Genomic DNA, 22359 nt, shown 5'->3' with positions numbered 1-22359 from the left:
GTTTGGAATAAAATAACGATGTAAAGCCAACTATGCCAGTGGCTCTCCCTGTTTAACCCCTTAAGGACACATGACGTGTGACATGTCATGATTCCCTTTTATTCCAGAAGTTTGGTCCTTAAGGGGTTAAAGTCGATATTTTATATTGTTTATTTTATATCAATCCCCACTTAGGATTCTTTAGGAGTAGTCCTCACTGCAACTGTAAAATCTGATGCCAGGTAAAAATACAAGAAATAATAACGAATAAAAAAGTTAAATGGCACACTCGCAATAAGTAGCCAAAATACATTTTATTGATATAAAATATCCACTCCTAATTGGCCATAAAGAGGTTTGCATAACTAGGGGCAAACCTAGTCCCCAATGGCTTCACCACTCCTATAGAATCCTAGGTGGGGGTCATACCACTTACCCCTACACATTGAGCAGTCTGCCTGCTCCATTACATTTGAGTAACCATTCATTATTTTATACTCCTGGTACATTTTATACTGTGAGCACTATTGTTGTCTCTTTTATACTTCTTATGGTATTCATACTGACGAAACACCTGTCTATCAACATCTCCTCACGTATCCTATAAGTGGGGATTGGGGGATTTCAGCTGGCAACAAGTTATTTAACCCCAACTGATGCAATGAGTAGCTTCTCATTTCTTAAACAACCATGTCAAAAGACACATCCCGTGGTCGTGGAAAAGATGTTAGTCTGTTTGAGAAGGATCAAATCATTGGCATGCATCAAGCAGAGAAAACCTCTAAGGAGATTGCAGAAATGACTAAAATTGGGTTAAGAACTTTCCAACGCATTTTTAAAAACTAAAAGGATAGTGGGAAACCATCGTCTTCGAGGAAGAAGAGAGGCAGATGGAGTGATGCTCCCATACTGCCTAGTGCCTGCTGTACAAGCCTATGGGAGCAGTGCTATGATCTGGGGTTGCTGCAGTTGGTCAGGTCTAGCTTCAGCAACATTATGTGCCCAAAGAATGAGGTCAGCTGACTACCTGAATATACTGAATGACCAGGTTATTCCATCAATGGATTTTTTCTTCCCTGATGACACGGGCATATTCCAAGATGACATTGCCAGGATTCATCAGACTCAAATTGTGAAAGATTGGTTCAGAGAGCATGAGACATAATTTTCATGGATTGGCCACTACAGAGTCCAGACCTTAACCCCATTGAGAATCTTTGGGATGTGCTGGAGAAGGCTTTGAGCAGTGGTCCGACTCTTCCATCATCAATACAAGATCTTGGTGAAAAATGAATGCAACACTGGATGGAAATAAATCTTGTGACATTGCAGAAGCTTATCGAAACAGTGACACAGCGAATGTGTGCCGTAATCAAAGCTAAAGGCGGTCCAACTAAATATTAGAGTGTGTGACCTTTTTTTTTGGCCAGGTAGTGTATTATAATGTACAGTGGTAAAAAATTGATATGTAACTTAAAAGGAGAGCCTCCTATTACCATATACAGGATCTGTCTTCACGCCCAGCGGCTCCCGAGCACAGATGGAGCCGCTAACAGTCCTTGGGCTAATAAGCCTACGTTTGCAGGATCTTTTTAGCAGCCTCACCATATATGCCGTAATGTCAAGGCAGATTTTTAGTAGGGATCGACCGATTTTTTTTTTTTTTTAGAGCCGATACCGATAATCTGTGAACTTTGAGGCCGATAGCCGATAACTTGCCGATATTCTGTACATTTACCATTTTGAAACAATACAACTATTTCTAAAGGTAAATGCACAAAATATACATGCCACATGTAGTGGATGCAGTGTGTTTAGACAGGGGAGCTGTGTGTCAATGTGATAATTTAAGACCCTTCTGGGACTTCAATTTGTCCCTAATCCAAATTTATTACCACCACTATTCAAACACTTTTTCACCTAAAATTGGCTTGTTTTAAATTCCTTCCCAGTTTTTTAAACAAAGCAAAACACATGATAATTTCACACATAATAATTTCAGCTACATTATTACCTCGCTATTGGAAAACCACAAACATACCATCGAAGACTGACATTATTGCATTTACTTGTGAGAATATAAAATACGAGCTATAAGACAACAAGTGAAAACTCTCTGGGACCAAAGGAAACATACAGCCAAGGTATTAGCTTAGAAGTAATATGATTATATTTTGGTTTTTCTTCCTATTCTATTATTGTCTGAGATAAAGTGTAAATATATTCAACATACTTTGGGGACGTTACACAACATGCTGTTAATATTGGTAAAATAAGAATTGGAATTTATTTCCTCATACACGCTATAATAAATATTTGCACATCATTACGTAACTATAAAGGTTTTAGTACAATTCCCCTCCCCAGCCTTCCTCCCTTCTCCTACCCAATTCTTTCTTTATTATTGATTGATTCAAAACTCCTCCCCCCCAAAAAAACATTATAGTAAATCATTATAAATGTATAAGATAATAGTATAATGAAGTATGTAGACAGATATATATTTAACGGTGTTTTTTTGAATTCATTATAAATTGTTAAATATATTGTTGATGTTATGGATCAAAGCAAGTGTTTGATTATTTGACTATCTGCTCCTGTTCCAAATTATTGATGAAAAACTCAGGAATGTTTAATCGGGGGGGCAGGGAGCCCCTTATGAAGACAGAAATACGTCACATGCACAATTATAGATAACAGAGAAAATACATCTACAATCTAATTCCATCCTACCGGGCGTGATGCCATTACTAACATGGAGCTCTCCTACACATTCCAGCACCATCTTGTTACACCTCTTGTTACACGTGGTAGTGGGCGATGGAGCAGTTACTGAATAAAGGAAGGGAGGGGTAGGAGGGGAAGCAGTTACTCTAGCAGCCAGGTTAACACAGTGAATAATGAGCACAGATACACAGTGGAAATAGACATTTTACTAATTCTAATATTTTGTCCATAACAGTTTATACAAATAAGATGATGCAATGATGTAATTGTATTGTTATTATTATTGCATAGTTCATATGTTCGTTTATGTAAACAGACATGTATTTTACTTTTTTACATTTTTCAATTTCATGTTATTATATTGAATATATTGTCAAATCTATAAAAAAAATAAAAAATTTTTTTAATGTCAATAAAAAATATTTGAAAAGAAATACTGGTAGAATGAAACCGACTCTGGGATCCGTCAATATCAAACTATTAATTATACCAGTCATGTATTGGGTTAGAGATATGTAGGAGTCCAGTGACTACCATTGTTCTCACTGGGCCGCCAATGGCCACTTCTTCTGAAAGGGTTACTTGCTTTTTTAAAGTGTAATGAGGGCAAAGCAGAGAATCATTTTGTGCAAAATAGCTTAAAATGGCTTAAAATAGCTAGTGACCTCATGTATACTGTGCAATAAAAGATCTCCGCGTGTTAACTAACACCTCACCCAGCGTGTGCAGTCACACCGAGCCAGATGCTATAACGCGGCAGTTCAAGTTGGGGCTAGATCTAGCCCGGACCGTATTGGGAAGACGACACCTCTCACACAGCGCTCTCTGACCACGTCCTACACCACCAATCACCCACTCCCCCCACAGCGACATATGTGTGCGTATATCAGGTTATCGCGTCCCCCCACCAGCATGTTTTTTTATTTTCCTTCTTTTTTGCCAGTGTCCAGGATCTCCTCGCACCAAAACAACTTCATTCTGATGCATCCCTTAAAGCTATAAATTAATAGAGAATGATTATATGAACAAGACAAAACTAGTCTATTATAGATTATTTTATTTGCTGAATTTTTTGTCTTCTTTCAGGGGTTCTGCTATTGCAAAAATCATTGGCTGCAATGTTCAGGGATCAAACCGATTCCAGCCGGTGGTTAATATGTGGGTATTTGAGGAGGTAATCGAAGGCCGGAAACTAACAGAGATAATCAACCAGGACCACGAGAATGTCAAGTATCTTCCTGGCCACAAGCTGCCACGGAATGTGGTAAGTCCTATGTGGGTGGGCATGGCCAGCCACGGAATATGGGAAGTCCTGTGTGAGAGGCATGGTGCAGCCACGGAATGTGGTAAGTCCTATGTGGGTGGGCATGGTGCAGCCACGGATTGTGGGAAGTCCTGTGTGAGAGGCATGGTGCAGCCACGGAATGTGGTAAGTCCTATGTGGGTGGGCATGGTGCAGCCACGGATTGTGGGAAGTCCTGTGTGAGAGGCATGGCCAGCCACGGAATGTGGTACATCCAATGTGGGTGGGCATGGTGCAGCCACGGATTGTGGGAAGTCCTGTGTGAGAGGCATGGCCAGCCACGGAATGTGGGAGGTCCTGTGTGAGAGGCATGGCCAGCCACGGAATGTGGGAAGTCCTATGTGAGAGGCATGGCCAGCCACGGAATGAGGGAAGTCCTGTGTCTGGGCATGGTGCAGCCACGGAATGTGGGAAGTCCTGTGTGTCTGGGCATGGTGCAGCCACTGAATGAGGGAAGTCCTGTGTGTCTGGGCTTGGTGCAGCCACGGAATGTGGGAAGTCCTGTGTGTCTGGGCATGGTGCAGCCACGGAATGAGGGAAGTCCTGTGTGTCTGGGCATGGTGCAGCCACGGAATGTGGGAAGTCCTGTGTGTCTGGGCATGGTGCAGTCACGGAATGTGGGAAGTCCTATTTATTTGGGCATGGTGCAGCCACTGAATGAGGGAAGTCCTGTGTGTCTGGGCATGGTGCAGTCACGAACAAACACAAAGATAAAGCACCGCACTTACAGCAGCAGTAGCTTAGTATCCAACAGCTCAAAATGCATAGTAAAAACAAAGCGAATGTTACCTGCACTCTGGCCTATGTCCTTATGTACATTTAAACAAAATGGGGGCTCTTTAGTTTTATTCCAATGGCCACGTCAAGGCAAGCCCCAAAAGGTGAGTCCTACACTAGCCATTAGATTTGCTGATATCAAGAATCTCCAATAAGACAGGAAGGGGTATTTTATAAAACCTGTCACATTTAACCCTTTATAGGGATGGTGCAGTCACGAAATGTTGGAAGTCCTGTGTGTATGGGCCTGTATATATTGCTATATTATCCTGGTTTGCCCTGTGTATATATTGCTATATTATCCTGGTTTGCCCTGTGTATATATTGCTATATTATCCTGGTTTGTCCTGTGTATATATTGCTATATTATCCATTTGTTTCCTGTATATATTGCTATAATACCCCAGATTGTCCTGTGTATATGTTGCTATATTAAAGAAAAAAAAGTTACCCGCGCTCTTTCCACATCCCTATGTATTTTTAAACAAATTGAGGTTTTTAGTTACCTCCAATGGCCATGAGAGGGTAAGCCCACCTGCCACGTCAAGGCAGACCTCTTAGGTGGGTCCTAACTCTAACCATTCACCTGGCTTCATTAAGCTTCTGGCAAAGATATCTCTTATGAGACAGAAAGGGGTATTTTTTATATAGCAGGGGGTGCCAGTTATCCATGAATACTTTATTACTAATGTCTATATAATCGATAATTAGAATAAGGTACACCCATCTAATGCCATTGGTCACTTTAAAAAGCTGGCACAAAGAAGTAAAGATAAAGAATTCCTTAAAAGTGAGAAAACAGCACTTTTGGTGAGGTCTCCTAAAACTTTCTTGAAGACACTCTTAAAGGAACACACTCCTGGATCCACACTCTTGGTAATACTTACTCTAACATTCTCCTGGATCCACACTCCTGGGAATACTTACTCTAACATTCTCCTGGATCCACACTCCTGGATCCACACTCTTGGGAATACTTACTCTAACATTCTCCTGGATCCACACTCTTGGGAATACTTACTCTAACATTCTCCTGGATCCACACTCTTGGGAATACTTACTCTAACATTCTACTGGATCCACACTCTTGGGAATACTTACTCTAACATTCTCCTGGATCCACACTCTTGGGAATACTTACTCTAACATTCTCCTGGATCCACACTCTTGGGAATACTTACTCTAAAATTCTCCTGGATCCACACTCTTGGGAATACTTACTCTAACATTCTCCTGGATCCACACTCTTGGGAATACTTACTCTAATAACATTCTCCTGGATCCACACTCTTGGGAATACTTACTCTAACATTCTCCTGGATCCACACTCTTGGGAATACTTACTCTAACATTCTCCTGGATCCACACTCTTGGGAATACTTACTCTAAAATTCTCCTGGATCCACACTCTTGGGAATACTTACTCTAACATTCTCCTGGATCCACACTCTTGGGAATACTTACTCTAACATTCTCCTGGATCCACACTCTTGGGAATACTTACTCTAACATTCTCCTGGATCCACACTCTTGGGAATACTACTCTAACATTCTCCTGGATCCACACTCCTGGATCCACACTCCTGGATCCACACTCCTGGATCCACACTCTTGGGAATACTTACTCTAACATTCTCCTGGATCCACAATCTTGGGAATACTTACTCTAACATTCTCCTGGATCCATACTCCTGGATCCACACTCTTGGGAATACTTGCTCTAACATTCTCCTGGATCCACACTCTTGGTAATACTTACTCTAACATTCTCCTGGATCCACACTCCTGGGAATACTTACTCTAACATTCTCCTGGATCCACACTCCTGGATCCACACTCCTGGGAATACTTACTCTAACATTCTCCTGGATCCACACTCCTGGATCCACACTCTTGGGAATACTTACTCTAACATTCTACTGGATCCACACTCTTGGGAATACTTACTCTAACATTCTCCTGGATCCACACTCTTGGGAATACTTACTCTAACATTCTCCTGGATCCACACTCTTGGGAATACTTACTCTAACATTCTCCTGGATCCACACTCTTGGGAATACTTACTCTAATAACATTCTCCTGGATCCACACTCTTGGGAATACTTACTCTAACATTCTCCTGGATCCACACTCTTGGGAATACTTACTCTAACATTCTACTGGATCCACACTCTTGGGAATACTTACTCTAACATTCTCCTGGATCCACACTCTTGGGAATACTTACTCTAACATTCTCCTGGATCCACACTCTTGGGAATACTTACTCTAACATTCTCCTGGATCCACACTCTTGGGAATACTTACTCTAAAATTCTCCTGGATCCACACTCTTGGGAATACTTACTCTAACATTCTCCTGGATCCACACTCTTGGGAATACTTACTCTAATAACATTCTCCTGGATCCACACTCTTGGGAATACTTACTCTAACATTCTCCTGGATCCACACTCTTGGGAATACTTACTCTAACATTCTCCTGGATCCACACTCTTGGGAATACTTACTCTAATAACATTCTCCTGGATCCACACTCTTGGGAATACTTACTCTAACATTCTCCTGGATCCACACTCTTGGGAATACTTACTCTAACATTCTACTGGATCCACACTCTTGGGAATACTTACTCTAACATTCTACTGGATCCACACTCTTGGGAATACTTACTCTAACATTCTCCTGGATCCACACTCTTGGGAATACTTACTCTAACATTCTCCTGGATCCACACTCTTGGGAATACTTACTCTAAAATTCTCCTGGATCCACACTCTTGGGAATACTTACTCTAACATTCTCCTGGATCCACACTCTTGGGAATACTTACTCTAATAACATTCTCCTGGATCCACACTCTTGGGAATACTTACTCTAACATTCTCCTGGATCCACACTCTTGGGAATACTTACTCTAACATTCTCCTGGATCCACACTCCTGGATCCACACTCTTGGGAATACTTACTCTAACATTCTACTGGATCCACACTCTTGGGAATACTTACTCTAACATTCTCCTGGATCCACACTCTTGGGAATACTTACTCTAACATTCTCCTGGATCCACACTCTTGGGAATACTTACTCTAAAATTCTCCTGGATCCACACTCTTGGGAATACTTACTCTAACATTCTCCTGGATCCACACTCTTGGGAATACTTACTCTAATAACATTCTCCTGGATCCACACTCTTGGGAATACTTACTCTAACATTCTCCTGGATCCACACTCTTGGGAATACTTACTCTAACATTCTCCTGGATCCACACTCCTGGATCCACACTCTTGGGAATACTTACTCTAACATTCTACTGGATCCACACTCCTGGGAATACTTACTCTAACATTCTCCTGGATCCACACTCTTGGGAATACTTACTCTAAAATTCTCCTGGATCCACACTCTTGGGAATACTTACTCTAACATTCTCCTGGATCCACACTCTTGGGAATACTTACTCTAACATTCTCCTGGATCCACACTCTTGGGAATACTTACTCTAACATTCTCCTGGATCCACACTCTTGGGAATACTTACTCTAACATTCTCCTGGATCCACACTCCTGGATCCACACTCTTGGGAATACTTACTCTAACATTCTCCTGGATCCACACTCTTGGGAATACTTACTCTAACATTCTCCTGGATCCACACTCTTGGGAATACTTCCTCTAACATTCTCCTGGATCCACACTCCTGGGAATACTTACTCTAACATTCTCCTGGATCCACACTCCTGGATCCACACTCCTGGGAATACTTACTCTAACATTCTCCTGGATCCACACTCCTGGGAATACTTACTCTAACATTCTCCTGGATCCACACTCCTGGGAATACTTACTCTAACATTCTCCTGGATCCACACTCCTGGATCCACACTCTTGGGAATACTTACTCTAACATTCTCCTGGATCCACACTCTTGGGAATACTTACTCTAACATTCTCCTGGATCCACACTCCTGGATCCACACTCTTGGGAATACTTACTCTAACATTCTCCTGGATCCACACTCTTGGGAATACTTACTCTAACATTCTCCTGGATCCACACTCTTGGGAATACTTACTCTAAAATTCTCCTGGATCCACACTCTTGGGAATACTTACTCTAACATTCTCCTGGATCCACACTCTTGGGAATACTTACTCTAACATTCTCCTGGATCCACACTCTTGGGAATACTTACTCTAACATTCTCCTGGATCCACACTCCTGGATCCACACTCTTGGGAATACTTACTCTAACATTCTCCTGGATCCACACTCTTGGGAATACTTACTCTAACATTCTCCTGGATCCACACTCTTGGGAATACTTCCTCTAACATTCTCCTGGATCCACACTCCTGGGAATACTTACTCTAACATTCTCCTGGATCCACACTCCTGGGAATACTTACTCTAACATTCTCCTGGATCCACACTCCTGGGAATACTTACTCTAACATTCTCCTGGATCCACACTCCTGGGAATACTTACTCTAACATTCTCCTGGATCCACACTCCTGGGAATACTTACTCTAACATTCTCCTAGATCCACACTCTTGGGAATACTTACAGAACATTCTCCTGGATCCACACTCCTGGATCCACACTCTTGGGAATACTTACTCTAACATTCTCCTGGATCCACACTCTTGGCAATACTACTCTAACATTCTCCTGGATCCACACTCCTGGGAATACTTACTCTAAAATTCTCCTGGATCCACACTCTTGGGAATACTTACTCTAACATTCTCCTGGATCCACACTCTTGGGAATACTTACTCTAACATTCTCCTGGATCCACACTCTTGGGAATACTTACTCTAACATTCTCCTGGATCCACACTCTTGGGAATACTTACTCTAACATTCTCCTGGATCCACACTCCTGGATCCACACTCTTGGGAATACTTACTCTAACATTCTCCTGGATCCACACTCTTGGGAATACTTACTCTAACATTCTCCTGGATCCACACTCTTGGGAATACTTCCTCTAACATTCTCCTGGATCCACACTCCTGGGAATACTTACTCTAACATTCTCCTGGATCCACACTCCTGGATCCACACTCCTGGGAATACTTACTCTAACATTCTCCTGGATCCACACTCCTGGGAATACTTACTCTAACATTCTCCTGGATCCACACTCCTGGGAATACTTACTCTAACATTCTCCTGGATCCACACTCCTGGATCCACACTCTTGGGAATACTTACTCTAACATTCTCCTGGATCCACACTCTTGGGAATACTTACTCTAACATTCTCCTGGATCCACACTCTTGGGAATACTTACTCTAAAATTCTCCTGGATCCACACTCTTGGGAATACTTACTCTAACATTCTCCTGGATCCACACTCTTGGGAATACTTACTCTAACATTCTCCTGGATCCACACTCTTGGGAATACTTACTCTAACATTCTCCTGGATCCACACTCCTGGATCCACACTCTTGGGAATACTTACTCTAACATTCTCCTGGATCCACACTCTTGGGAATACTTACTCTAACATTCTCCTGGATCCACACTCTTGGGAATACTTCCTCTAACATTCTCCTGGATCCACACTCCTGGGAATACTTACTCTAACATTCTCCTGGATCCACACTCCTGGATCCACACTCCTGGGAATACTTACTCTAACATTCTCCTGGATCCACACTCCTGGGAATACTTACTCTAACATTCTCCTGGATCCACACTCCTGGGAATACTTACTCTAACATTCTCCTGGATCCACACTCCTGGGAATACTTACTCTAACATTCTCCTGGATCCACACTCCTGGGAATACTTACTCTAACATTCTCCTAGATCCACACTCTTGGGAATACTTACTCTAACATTCTCCTGGATCCACACTCCTGGATCCACACTCTTGGGAATACTTACTCTAACATTCTACTGGATCCACACTCTTGGGAATACTTACTCTAACATTCTCCTGGATCCACACTCTTGGCAATACTACTCTAACATTCTCCTGGATCCACACTCCTGGGAATACTTACTCTAACATTCTCCTGGATCCACACTCCTGGGAATACTTACTCTAACATTCTCCTGGATCCACACTCTTGGGAATACTTCCTCTAACATTCTCCTGGATCCACACTCCTGGGAATACTTACTCTAACATTCTCCTGGATCCACACTCTTGGGAATACTTACTCTAACATTCTCCTGGATCCACACTCCTGGGAATACTTACTCTAACATTCTCCTGGATCCACACTCCTGGGAATACTTACTCTAACATTCTCCTGGATCCACACTCTTGGGAATACTTACTCTAACATTCTCCTGGATCCACACTCCTGGATCCACACTCTTGGGAATACTTACTCTAACATTCTCCTGGATCCACACTCTTGGGAATACTACTCTAACATTCTCCTGGATCCACACTCCTGGGAATACTTACTCTAACATTCTCCTGGATCCACACTCCTGGGAATACTTACTCTAACATTCTCCTGGATCCACACTCTTGGGAATACTTACTCTAACATTCTCCTGGATCCACACTCTTGGGAATACTTACTCTAACATTCTCCTGGATCCACACTCCTGGATCCACACTCTTGGGAATACTTACTCTAACATTCTCCTGGATCCACACTCTTGGGAATACTACTCTAACATTCTCCTGGATCCACACTCCTGGGAATACTTACTCTAACATTCTCCTGGATCCACACTCCTGGGAATACTTACTCTAACATTCTCCTGGATCCACACTCTTGGGAATACTTACTCTAACATTCTCCTGGATCCACACTCCTGGGAATACTTACTCTAACATTCTCCTGGATCCACACTCTTGGGAATACTTACTCTAACATTCTCCTGGATCCACACTCTTGGGAATACTTACTCTAACATTCTCCTGGATCCACACTCCTGGGAATACTTACTCTAACATTCTCCTGGATCCACACTCCTGGGAATACTTACTCTAACATTCTCCTGGATCCACACTCTTGGGAATACTTACTCTAACATTCTCCTGGATCCACACTCTTGGGAATACTTACTCTAACATTCTCCTGGATCCACACTCCTGGGAATACTTACTCTAACATTCTCCTGTTCCCATCTGAATTGTGGGACTTTGAATTTCTTTGTTAGCCAGGTCAACTCTGGACTTTTTACAGCACTGCTTTTCTTATTCTCCTACAAAATGTCTCTATCTTTAAACACTCTTACTTGCATTCACCATCCATTGGATTACATCTCCAGAAATACCAAGACAATATTCTACTAGGAAAATTGGTAAATATGCTGGTTTAATTTAATTTCATTACATTTTACTAAAAGCAGAAATATACCATATTAAGATGAGGCAATTATATAATGTGTGTGTGTGTGTGTATATATATATATATATATATATATATATATATGTGTGTGTGTGTGTGTGTGTGTGTGTGTGTATATATATATATATAAACTGCAAATATCCCGCACTCAATGTACCGGTCTTGTACTTGCCTCGGTGCTGCCTCAGCCTTCAATATATACAAATGGAAAGAGTGCACTCGAAAGGTCTTCGTAAAAATATAAACAATTTATTGTGCCAAACTTCAAAGACATACAAGTCGACGTTTCAGTCCTCGTAGGACTTTTTTCAAGACAATGAAAGGCGGGAAAAGAAGTGATTTAAATATACCATACATGTGATTTGATTGGAGAGTAGGTTATATGAAAGAGAGGCTGTGCAAACGTGAAAGCAATTGCCTAAATATGAGATAGAAGTTAACCCCTTGAGTGCCTATTGGAAAGGCCAGTAAGTGAGTGTGGTTACGGCCAAGTGTTTAATAATCTGCTCTCGCAAACATATTAAAATACAAGGATAGGAGATATCAAAGCCACCATAGCATATCAAAATATATTAAGTTTCTACTTGGGTATTTAGGCTAATTTGTTAATCAAAATTTAGACAAAATGATATAAACAATAACATAAGATGGCTACATTTCTGAATTGGAGTTCCAAGTGCCAAATGGTTGCAGATCTAACTATAGATACATTGCAGAAAAGGCTTCAGAGTATATATTTAGATAACCATAGGAATACATTATATATACTTAGCTACATTACAAATTAACAACTATTCGGTCTGGACTCATGTATATCGGCAAAACGTCCAATGACCTCAGGGAGCGCATGAGGGGACACAGATCTACCATCAGGACAGCGTTATCCAGCGGCATAGCAACCACTCCCATAGCCAAACATTTCCTGGAAACAGGGCATACACTGCCCACATTGAAATTTATGGGCATTGAACATGTTCCGGCCCCGAACAGGGGGGGTGACAGAGACGTTCTACTTCTTCAAAGAGAAGCCTTTTGGATCTTCACATTAGGGACTTTATCCCCGGGAGGACTCAATGAGATCAACCCACTCAACTGCTTTATTCCGAAAAGATAAAGATGCCACATATTTTACGTATATAGCAGTAATTAGTATATATCTGTATGAAATGTCACAGAGAAACCATTATCTGTGATTAGTTCATGAGTCTTCTGTTAGACCATGCATATATTTATATTAATTTAGCTAGGTACATTGGTTAAGGGATACTCCTGTTATACTTCATAGACCGAATAGTCGTTAATTTGTAATGTAGCTAAGTATATATAATGTATTCCTATGGTTATCTAAATATATACTCTGAAGCCTTTTCTGCAATGTATCTATAGTTAGATCTGCAACCATTTGGCACTTGGAACTCCAATTCAGAAATGTAGCCATCTTATGTTATTGTTTATATCATTTTGTCTAAATTTTGATTAACAAATTAGCCTAAATACCCAAGTAGAAACTTAATATATTTTGATATGCTATGGTGGCTTTGATATCTCCTATCCTTGTATTTTAATATGTTTGCGAGAGCAGATTATTAAACACTTGGCCGTAACCACACTCACTTACTGGCCTTTCCAATAGGCACTCAAGGGGTTAACTTCTATCTCATATTTAGGCAATTGCTTTCACGTTTGCACAGCCTCTCTTTCATATAACCTACTCTCCAATCAAATCACATGTATGGTATATTTAAATCACTTCTTTTCCCGCCTTTCATTGTCTTGAAAAAAGTCCTACGAGGACTGAAACGTCGACTTGTATGTCTTTGAAGTTTGGCACAATAAATTGTTTATATTTTTACGAAGACCTTTCGAGTGCACTCTTTCCATTTGTATATATATATATATATATATATATATATATATATGTGTATATGTGTATATGTGTGTGTGTATGTGTATATGTGTGTGTGTGTGTGTATATATATGTGTGTGTGTGTGTGTATATATATGTGTGTGTGTGTGTGTATATGTGTGTGTGTGTATATATATATATGTGTGTGTGTGTGTATATATATATATATATATATGTGTGTGTGTGTATATATATCACAATTTCATACTGCAACTGAGATTATTAAAAATAAAGATCTGCTGGTAATTTTCCAAGTTTAGCATATCAAGCTATTATCCAGAGATATTGATGTATCATTGATATTTCAAGGAAACATTACAACTAACTGCACTGAAGCAATTTTAAGGTTTAGAATTTTCTTATGGTTTTTGGATGGTTTAATTGGGGAGTGTAGTTTAGGAATAGACAAAGCGTTATTTTTAATATTGACAGATTAATTTAAAGCAGGGCGCCATTGAAGTGAATTTAAAGCAGATTTTGAGTTAAGTTGACTATTTGTGAGATGAAACATAGTATATTTTGTTTGCAATGCTTAAGTGTTTACTTTGGGAGAAATGTAGCCAGCAGTGAGCGAGTTAATTCTCTGTGTACTGATCCTAAATAGCTGTCAGCCTATTTGATTATTTATGTGTCTTAAAAATCTGTACTAATACTTGCTAAGTATATTGACCCCTACTGATGGATAATTTCTGGGTGGACTAACACTTCCATCACCTTAAGACAAGTGATCCAGAAATGATCTTTGTTGTGGTCATTGTTGCCATTATTTTTGACATATTTTATACCTATTGTTATACCAAATATTCACTTATATTGTCGCACATATTACATATTATTATTATTAATAATAATTATTTGTCACAATAAATTATATTTTTATAATCGGTTGTGATTAGTGATGTCCCGAACAGTTCGCGCGGGAACCGTTCGCCGGCGAACATAGCGTGTTCGGTCCGCCCCCTATTCGTCATGGAAGTGGGAGGGTCTGCTGCTGATTGGCTGGAATGTGTCTGCTGACTGTGAGGTACAGGGTCAAAGTTTACTCAATGATGACGAATAGGGGGCGGACCAAACATCGCGCGTGTTCGCGACCGCGAACACGCTATGTTCACGACCGCGAACACGCTATGTTCGCGACCGCGAACACGCTATGTTCGCGACCGCGAACATGCTATGTTCGCCGGCGAACGGTTCCTGGCGAACTGTTCGGGACATCACTAGTTGTGATTAATGTGTGAAATACAAATGCTCTAATAAACGTATTCCAGAGTCTATAAGCGTTATAATAGTGGGTAACTTAAATCAATCAAGGGAAACAGTGGCAAAATATTAATTTTTGATATTAATAAAAATTATCCATTAGTTTAGATAATTTTTTATAAAACATTATTTTTAATATTTATTACCCCATAAATATCCTCACAATATGTATTGCTATACTTATAAAGGATTGATATAGCATGCTGCCTGTATATAACCTCATTTACTCTCCTTGTTGTATCAGGTTGCCATTCCAGATTTGGTTAAAGCCACAGAAGGAGCAGATATTCTGGTGTTTGTTATTCCCCATCAATTCATTCACAGAATCTGTGATCAGCTGGCCGGACACCTCAAGTCAGGAGTTTATGGGATTTCTCTGATCAAGGTGAGGGTGGAGAGGCCAGCACGGGGCTTGTCTTAAAGTAATTTAAACAGATAAATCTCAGTTCATTGAAATTCGAAATGTTTCCTGGTTTATTGAGGAGGCACGACATATGCTATTGTAATCGTGAGTTTAATTTAGGAATAGACAAAAAATTATTTTTAATATTGACAGATTAATTTAAAGCAGGGTGCCACTGAAGTGTCTTAAAGCAGATTTTATCTCCACATTTTCAAAGATGAAGTCACAGTCCCGTAAATGACAGACCTGTGACCTTTTCATCTGTGAAACTATGTGAAGAATTATGAAGGAATGACATTTAGGAGTCCATTGTGAGGAAGACTGTCATAAGTAGTAATCGTTTGGAGTTTACATTGTCATTCTGTGAAGAAGTCTTTAAGAGCATAGATCAGGGTGTTGCATTGTGTCCGTGAATTTTTAAAGGCATTGGATACAGTTCCAAATAAAATGTTCCTGTACAAATTGGAAAGGAACAGGTTTACATGTATGTAGACTGAAAACTGTTGTGATGATAGGAGGCAGACAGTTGCTGTTCGTGTGACAAGTAACTGTCAAACTATCTTTTCGTTTGCAGGGTGTAGATGAGGGGCCTGATGGTTTGAAGTTGATCTCAGACATAATCCGAGAGAAGCTCGGAATCGAGATCAGCGTCCTGATGGGCGCGAACATTGCTAGTGAAGTGGCGGACGAGAAGTTCTGCGAGACAACAATTGGTAACACACAGACAAGCTGGTCACATCCAGCGTTCAGATAAAACTCCTGTCTCAGTCAACAACGCACTGGAAGTTATTTACTAAACAGCAAATTGGAGTGAGCTGGAACCGCATTGTGCAATTCAAGCTGAAATAGTCAAGTTGTGACTTTAGATTGGGAATATTTTTCCAGAGCCGCAGGTTTGCGCTAATGTAGCAATTTGATTTCCAGTTTGCTGTATTTAGTGTTTAGTAAATAAGTCCCTAAATGTTATTGTTATTTCCCCTTATCTAGTCACTTGTTCTGCATTAGGGATCTGAAAGTCTACTGATCTTTGCGCCATGGGCCATTTCATCTTCTCACTATAGAGCTGCAGATACCCCTAGAGACACAGCTGTACACTCCCGTACATACACACACACACACACACACACAGACTCCCTTCTCCTTCCCAGCACCAAAATAGTTAAAATTAGTTATTAGTTATTATAGAACAGAATATTATAAATATGACATCTACTAGTGCCATGTGCCCATCCTTCCACACCAGGCATTGTGACATTTTGCACACATAGCTCTCCTGTTCATTACAGCAGGTGGAGACGGTCTTCAGATATATTTCCAGTGCAATCTATAAGAGGGTCTCACTTCGTCTAATCTCTCCGCAGGATGTAAAAACCCACGTCACGGGCAAATTTTCAAAGAAATATTCCAAACGCCTAATTTCCGGGTCACGGTGGTGGATGACTGCGATACAGTGGAAATCTGTGGGGCTCTGAAGGTAATGTCTGTAATGGCTGCTTTCATTAAACCGATTCTAGACCCCCAGTTTTCTAGGTGGCTGATGCTGAATTCAGCTGGTAAAGTGAGTTTAGAACATTGCCGTCTCTGTGGTTCCTATAAGGGGTGTTCATGCTCCAGCAGAAACTTTTACTTATTGGTGATGCAACAAAATGACCTCAATTAGTAAATCGCTATTCTGGCAAAGCTTTACCGCTAGTAAATTGTGCTGTAGATAACTAATTGTATTACATTCTTCTGTAGTCTTATGTTTTTTTACTATAAGTTTTCTATACTGTGATGAAATATCTTTTATTTTTATGTAAGCATTCTGGTAAAGGGTCACATTCTTTTCATATTCCCAAACCATCAGAATATCGTTGCCGTAGGGGCTGGTTTCTGCGATGGTCTGGATTTTGGAGATAACACCAAGGCTGCGGTGATTCGACTCGGGCTCATGGAAATGGTGGCTTTTGCAAAGCTCTTTTGCAAGGGATCTGTTTCAACCAACACTTTCCTGGAGAGCTGTGGTGTAGCTGACCTCATCACCACCTGCTACGGAGGGCGCAACCGGAAAGTGGCAGAAGCATTTGCCAAGACTGGGAAAGTGAGTGATGCCAGTAACTGGATTTATTGTATTCTTCCAGATAACCTTTAACATGTACAACCAAGACAAAGAAATCTAATTATCCAATTAAAAAACACACAACTTTTCTTTAAATGTTTGACACAATTTCTTGTTAAAGTACAAATCACTGAGGATATCACATGCTTCCTTTATTAGCTGTCAACTTACCTTCTCATACTAACTCTGTCCATTCTACTGAAACTGTCCTTACCAAAGTGACTTCATCTCTGCTAAATCTGAAGGGGATTACTCTCTCCTAATGCTCCTCCACTTCTCTGCTGCCTTTGATCCTGTCGACCACTCTCTTCGTCTGCAACAACCTTAGTCTCCATGACAATGTGCTTTCCTAGGTTTCATTCATTCTATCTCCCTTAACCCTCATTTTGTGTTCTCTAGTGTCACCTCCTCCCCTGTCTCAGTTGGTGTTCCCCAAGGCTCTGTTCTTGGTCCTCTTTGATTCTTTATCTACCCCGCCTCTCTCAGTAACCCTCGGTAATCCTTACTAACTTGGATTTTTGGATTTCAGTACTAACTGCTCTTTTGGAGTGTGTCACAAACTGCCTATCTTCTATCTCTAACTGGATGTCTTCCCGTTTTCTAAAATGGAATCTTTCAAAGACTAAATTCCTCATCATTCCCTCTCAAATAATCCTCCTCCATCAATCTCCCTGCAAGTCAGTGAGACATCTATTACCCTAAACCCACAAGCTCACTGCCTTGGTGTTACTATATACTCAAGTCTTACCTTTTCTCCTCACATCCTGTCTGTCTCCAAATCCTGTAACTACCACCCTTTTCTAACTCACGATAACAACTAAGGCACTTGCTCATGCACTCATCATTTCCCAAATTGACTATTGCAACTCACTGCTCATCTGCCTTCCAAATACCAGCATTGTTCCTCTTCAGTTAGTAACGAATGCTGCCTCCGGGCTCATCTTCCTTTCTTTCTTCCTTTTTTTTTGTTCGATTTTATTCGTTTATTTTGACAATTATAATACATACATTTTTAGAAGTAAAAAATAAGAATTCTTACTATTGGATTAACCGTTGGAAGTATGTCAATACAGTTTTATAGTTTACAATTTTATGACAGATTTTAGGACTAACGATTATTATTTCACAATTAAACAGTACTAATAAATTATTATATATGGTTATAAAACAGTGAATGCACAATGGTTATGTTGAGCAAAAAAAAAAGAAAGCGTAAATTTTTTAAATGTGTTTGGGATAGTATTTTCAATGTTTTCTCTATTTCTTATTATATTAAATGTGCAGTTCGGTTTAAAGGGACACTATAGTCACCTGAACAACTTCAGCTTAATGAGGTTGTTCAGGTGAGTGCTACAGCTACCCGGAGCCTTTTTCTTGTAAGCACTGTATTTTCTGAGAAAATGCAGTGTTTACATTGGAAGCTTGGAACACCTCTTGTTGCAGTCAATCAGACGGCCACCAGAGGGACTTCCGAGTTCAGAGGCCCTAAAAAGGCCTCTCGTCCGATGCATTCTGGGTGAATGCATCAGACGGGCTATCAGCACACAAAGCACTGTGAACGCGCTTTGTGTGCTGATAGCCTGTCAGCACTGCTGCGGGCGTGGCTTCAGCTGACAGCTTCAGCTTCAGCTGACAGCTGAAGCCCGAACCCACAGGGAGCTGACTGTCCACAATAGTGGTTGAAGGGGAGGGGGGGGGGGGGGGGGGGGGAGACCTACTCTCCTTCCCCCCCCCCCCGGCCCCCACCGCTGTGCGGCGGGTGGGGGCCCTAAAATTATCAATAAGGGGGGGGACCTACTGTCCCCCCCCCGGCCCCCACCCCTGTGCGGCGGGTGGGGGCCCTAAAATTATCAATAAGGGGGGGACCTACTGTCCCCCCCCGGACAGTAGGTCCAATAAGGGGGGGACCTACTGTCCCCCCCCGGCCCCCACCCCTGTGCGGCGGGTGGGGGCCCTAAAATTATCAATAAGGGGGACCTACTGTCCCCCCCCCCCCCCGGCCCCCACCCCTGTGCGGCGGGTGGGGGCCCTAAAATTAAAATTATCAATAAGGGGGGGACCTATTGTCCCCCCCCGGCCCCCACCCCTGAGCGGTGGGTGGGGGCCCTAAAATTATCGATAAGGGGGGGGGCCTACTGTCCCCCCCGGCCCCCACCCCTGTGCGGCGGGTGGGGGCCCTAAAATTATCAATAAGGGGGGGACCTACTGTCCCCCCCCGGCCCCCACCCCTGTGCGGCGGGTGGGGGCCCTAAAATTATCAATAAGGGGGGGACCTACTGTCCCCCCCCGGCCCCCACCCCTGTGCGGCGGGTGGGGGCCCTAAAATTATCAATAAGGGGGGGACCTACTGTCCCCCCCGGCCCCCACCCCTGAGCGGTGGGTGGGGGCCCTAAATACAAAGGGGGGGGGGGCCCTAGTTAACCCTCCCCCCCCCCCCCCCAAAAAAAAATTATCTCCCTACCTACCCCCCTCACCCTAAAAATAATGAGGGGGGGAACATTAACTAAAAACCTGTAAAAAAATAAAAAGAGATAAAAAAAAACTTACCATTCGATGTTTTCTTTCTTCTAAAATCTTCTTTCTTCAGCCCAAAAAAGGCCAAATAAAAATCCATAATAACCGACGCAATTAAAAAAAAAAAAAAAAAAAAACCGAGCGCAAAAAAAATAATCCATCTTCACCCATGGAGGGCTCCGCGCAGACTGAGCTCCGCAGGGTGGGCAAGGCTTATAAAGCCTTGCCCCGCCCTGCAATTAGGCTAAGAACACTCTGATTGGTGGGTTTAAACCAATCAGAGTGCTCTTTGTCATTTTACAAGCGTGGGAAAGTTCTTTGGAATTTTCCCACGCTTGTAAAATGACACAGAGCACTGTGATTGGATGGATTTCAAGCCATCCAATCACAGTGCTCTGTGTCATTTTACAAGCGTGGGAAAGTTCTTTGGAATTTTCCCACGCTTGTAAAATGACACAGAGCACTGTGATTGGATGGCTTGAAACCCATCCAATCACAGTGCTCTGTGTCATTTTACAAGCGTGGGGAAATTCCAAAGAACTTTCCCACGCTTGTAAAATGACAAAGAGCACTGTGATTGGATGGCTTGAAATCCATCCAATCACAGTGCTCTGTGTCATTTTACAAGCGTGGGAAAATTCCAAAGAACTTTCCCACGCTTGTAAAATGACACAGAGCACTGTGATTGGATGGCTTGAAATCCATCCAATCACAGTGCTCTGTGTCATTTTACAAGCGTGGGAAAATTCCAAAAAACTTTCCCACGCTTGTAAAATGACAAAGAGCACTCTGATTGGCTCAAACCCACCAATCAGAGTGTTCTTAGCCTAATTGCAGGGCGGGGCAAGGCTTTATAAGCCTTCCCCACCCTGCGGAGCTCAGTCTGCGCGGAGCCCTCCATGGGTGAAGATGGATTATTTTTTTTTGCGCTCGGTTTTTTTTTTTTTTTTTTAATTGCGTCGGTTATTATGGATTTTTATTTGGCCTTTTTTGGGGCTGAAGAAAGAAGATTTTAGAAGAAAGAAAACATCGAATGGTAAGTTGATTTTATCTCATTTTTTCTTTTTTACAGGTTTTTAGTTAATGGTCCCCCCTCATTATTTTTAGGGTGAGGGGGGTAGGTAGGGAGATATTTTTTTTTGGGGGGGGGGGGGGGGGGGAGGGTTAACTAGGGTCCCCCCCCCCTTTGTATTTAGGGCCCCCACCCACCGCTCAGGGGTGGGGGCCGGGGGGGACAGTAGGTCCCCCCCTTATTGATCATTTTAGGGCCCCCACCCACCGCTCAGGGGTGGGGGCCGGGGGGGGACAATAGGTCCCCCCCTTATTGATAATTTTAGGGCCCCCACCCGCCGCACAGGGGTGGGGGCCGGGGGGGGACAGTAGGTCCCCCCCTTATTGATAATTTTAGTGCCCCCACCCGCCGCACAGGGGTGGGGGCCGGGGGGGGACAGTACGTCCCCCCCTTATTGATAATTGTAGGGCCCCCACCCGCCGCTCAGGGGTGGGGGCCGGGGGGGGGACAGTAGGTCCCCCCCCTCATTGATAATTTTAGGGCCCCCACCCGCCGCACAGGGGTGGGGGCCGGGGGGGACAGTAGGTCCCCCCCTTATTGATAATTGTAGGGCCGCCACCCGCCGCTCAGGGGTGGGGGCCGGGGGGGGGACAGTAGGTCCCCCCCCTCATTGATAATTTTAGGGCCCCCACCCGCCGCTCAGGGGTGGGGGCCGGGGGGGGGACAGTAGGTCCCCCCCCTCATTGATAATTTTAGGGCCCCCACCCGCCGCACAGGGGTGGGGGCCGGGGGGGGACAGTAGGTCCCCCCCCTTTTTGATAATTTTAGGGCCCCCACCCGCCGCTCAGGGGTGGGGGCCGGGGGGGGCAGTAGGTCCCCCCCCTCATTGATCATTTTAGGGCCCCCACCCGCCGCACAGGGGTGGGGGCCGGGGGGGGACAGTAGGTCCCCCCCCCATTGATAATTTTAGGGCCCCCACCCGCCGCTCAGGGGTGGGGGCCGGGGGGGGACAGTAGGTCCCCCCCCTTATTGAT

General features: G+C 42.7%; 1 protein-coding gene across 1 annotated transcript in view; it reads left to right on the top strand.

Moving 5' to 3' along the window:
- The window catches only part of LOC134571102 (glycerol-3-phosphate dehydrogenase 1-like protein), a 59080-nt gene that overhangs the window by 21088 nt on the left and 15633 nt on the right, over positions 1–22359 (top strand). Inside the window, exons 2-6 of the mRNA XM_063429169.1 lie at positions 3793–3970; positions 15543–15683; positions 16276–16414; positions 17063–17175; positions 17548–17781. Of these exons, the coding sequence (XP_063285239.1) occupies positions 3793–3970; positions 15543–15683; positions 16276–16414; positions 17063–17175; positions 17548–17781 (805 nt within the window). The remainder of the gene's footprint in view (positions 1–3792; positions 3971–15542; positions 15684–16275; positions 16415–17062; positions 17176–17547; positions 17782–22359) is intronic.

The sequence above is a fragment of the Pelobates fuscus genome, chromosome 8 (assembly GCF_036172605.1).
Source record: "Pelobates fuscus isolate aPelFus1 chromosome 8, aPelFus1.pri, whole genome shotgun sequence".
In the NCBI taxonomy this organism is placed as follows: domain Eukaryota; kingdom Metazoa; phylum Chordata; class Amphibia; order Anura; family Pelobatidae; genus Pelobates; species Pelobates fuscus.
This window is presented reverse-complemented; position numbering and strand designations above follow the sequence as displayed.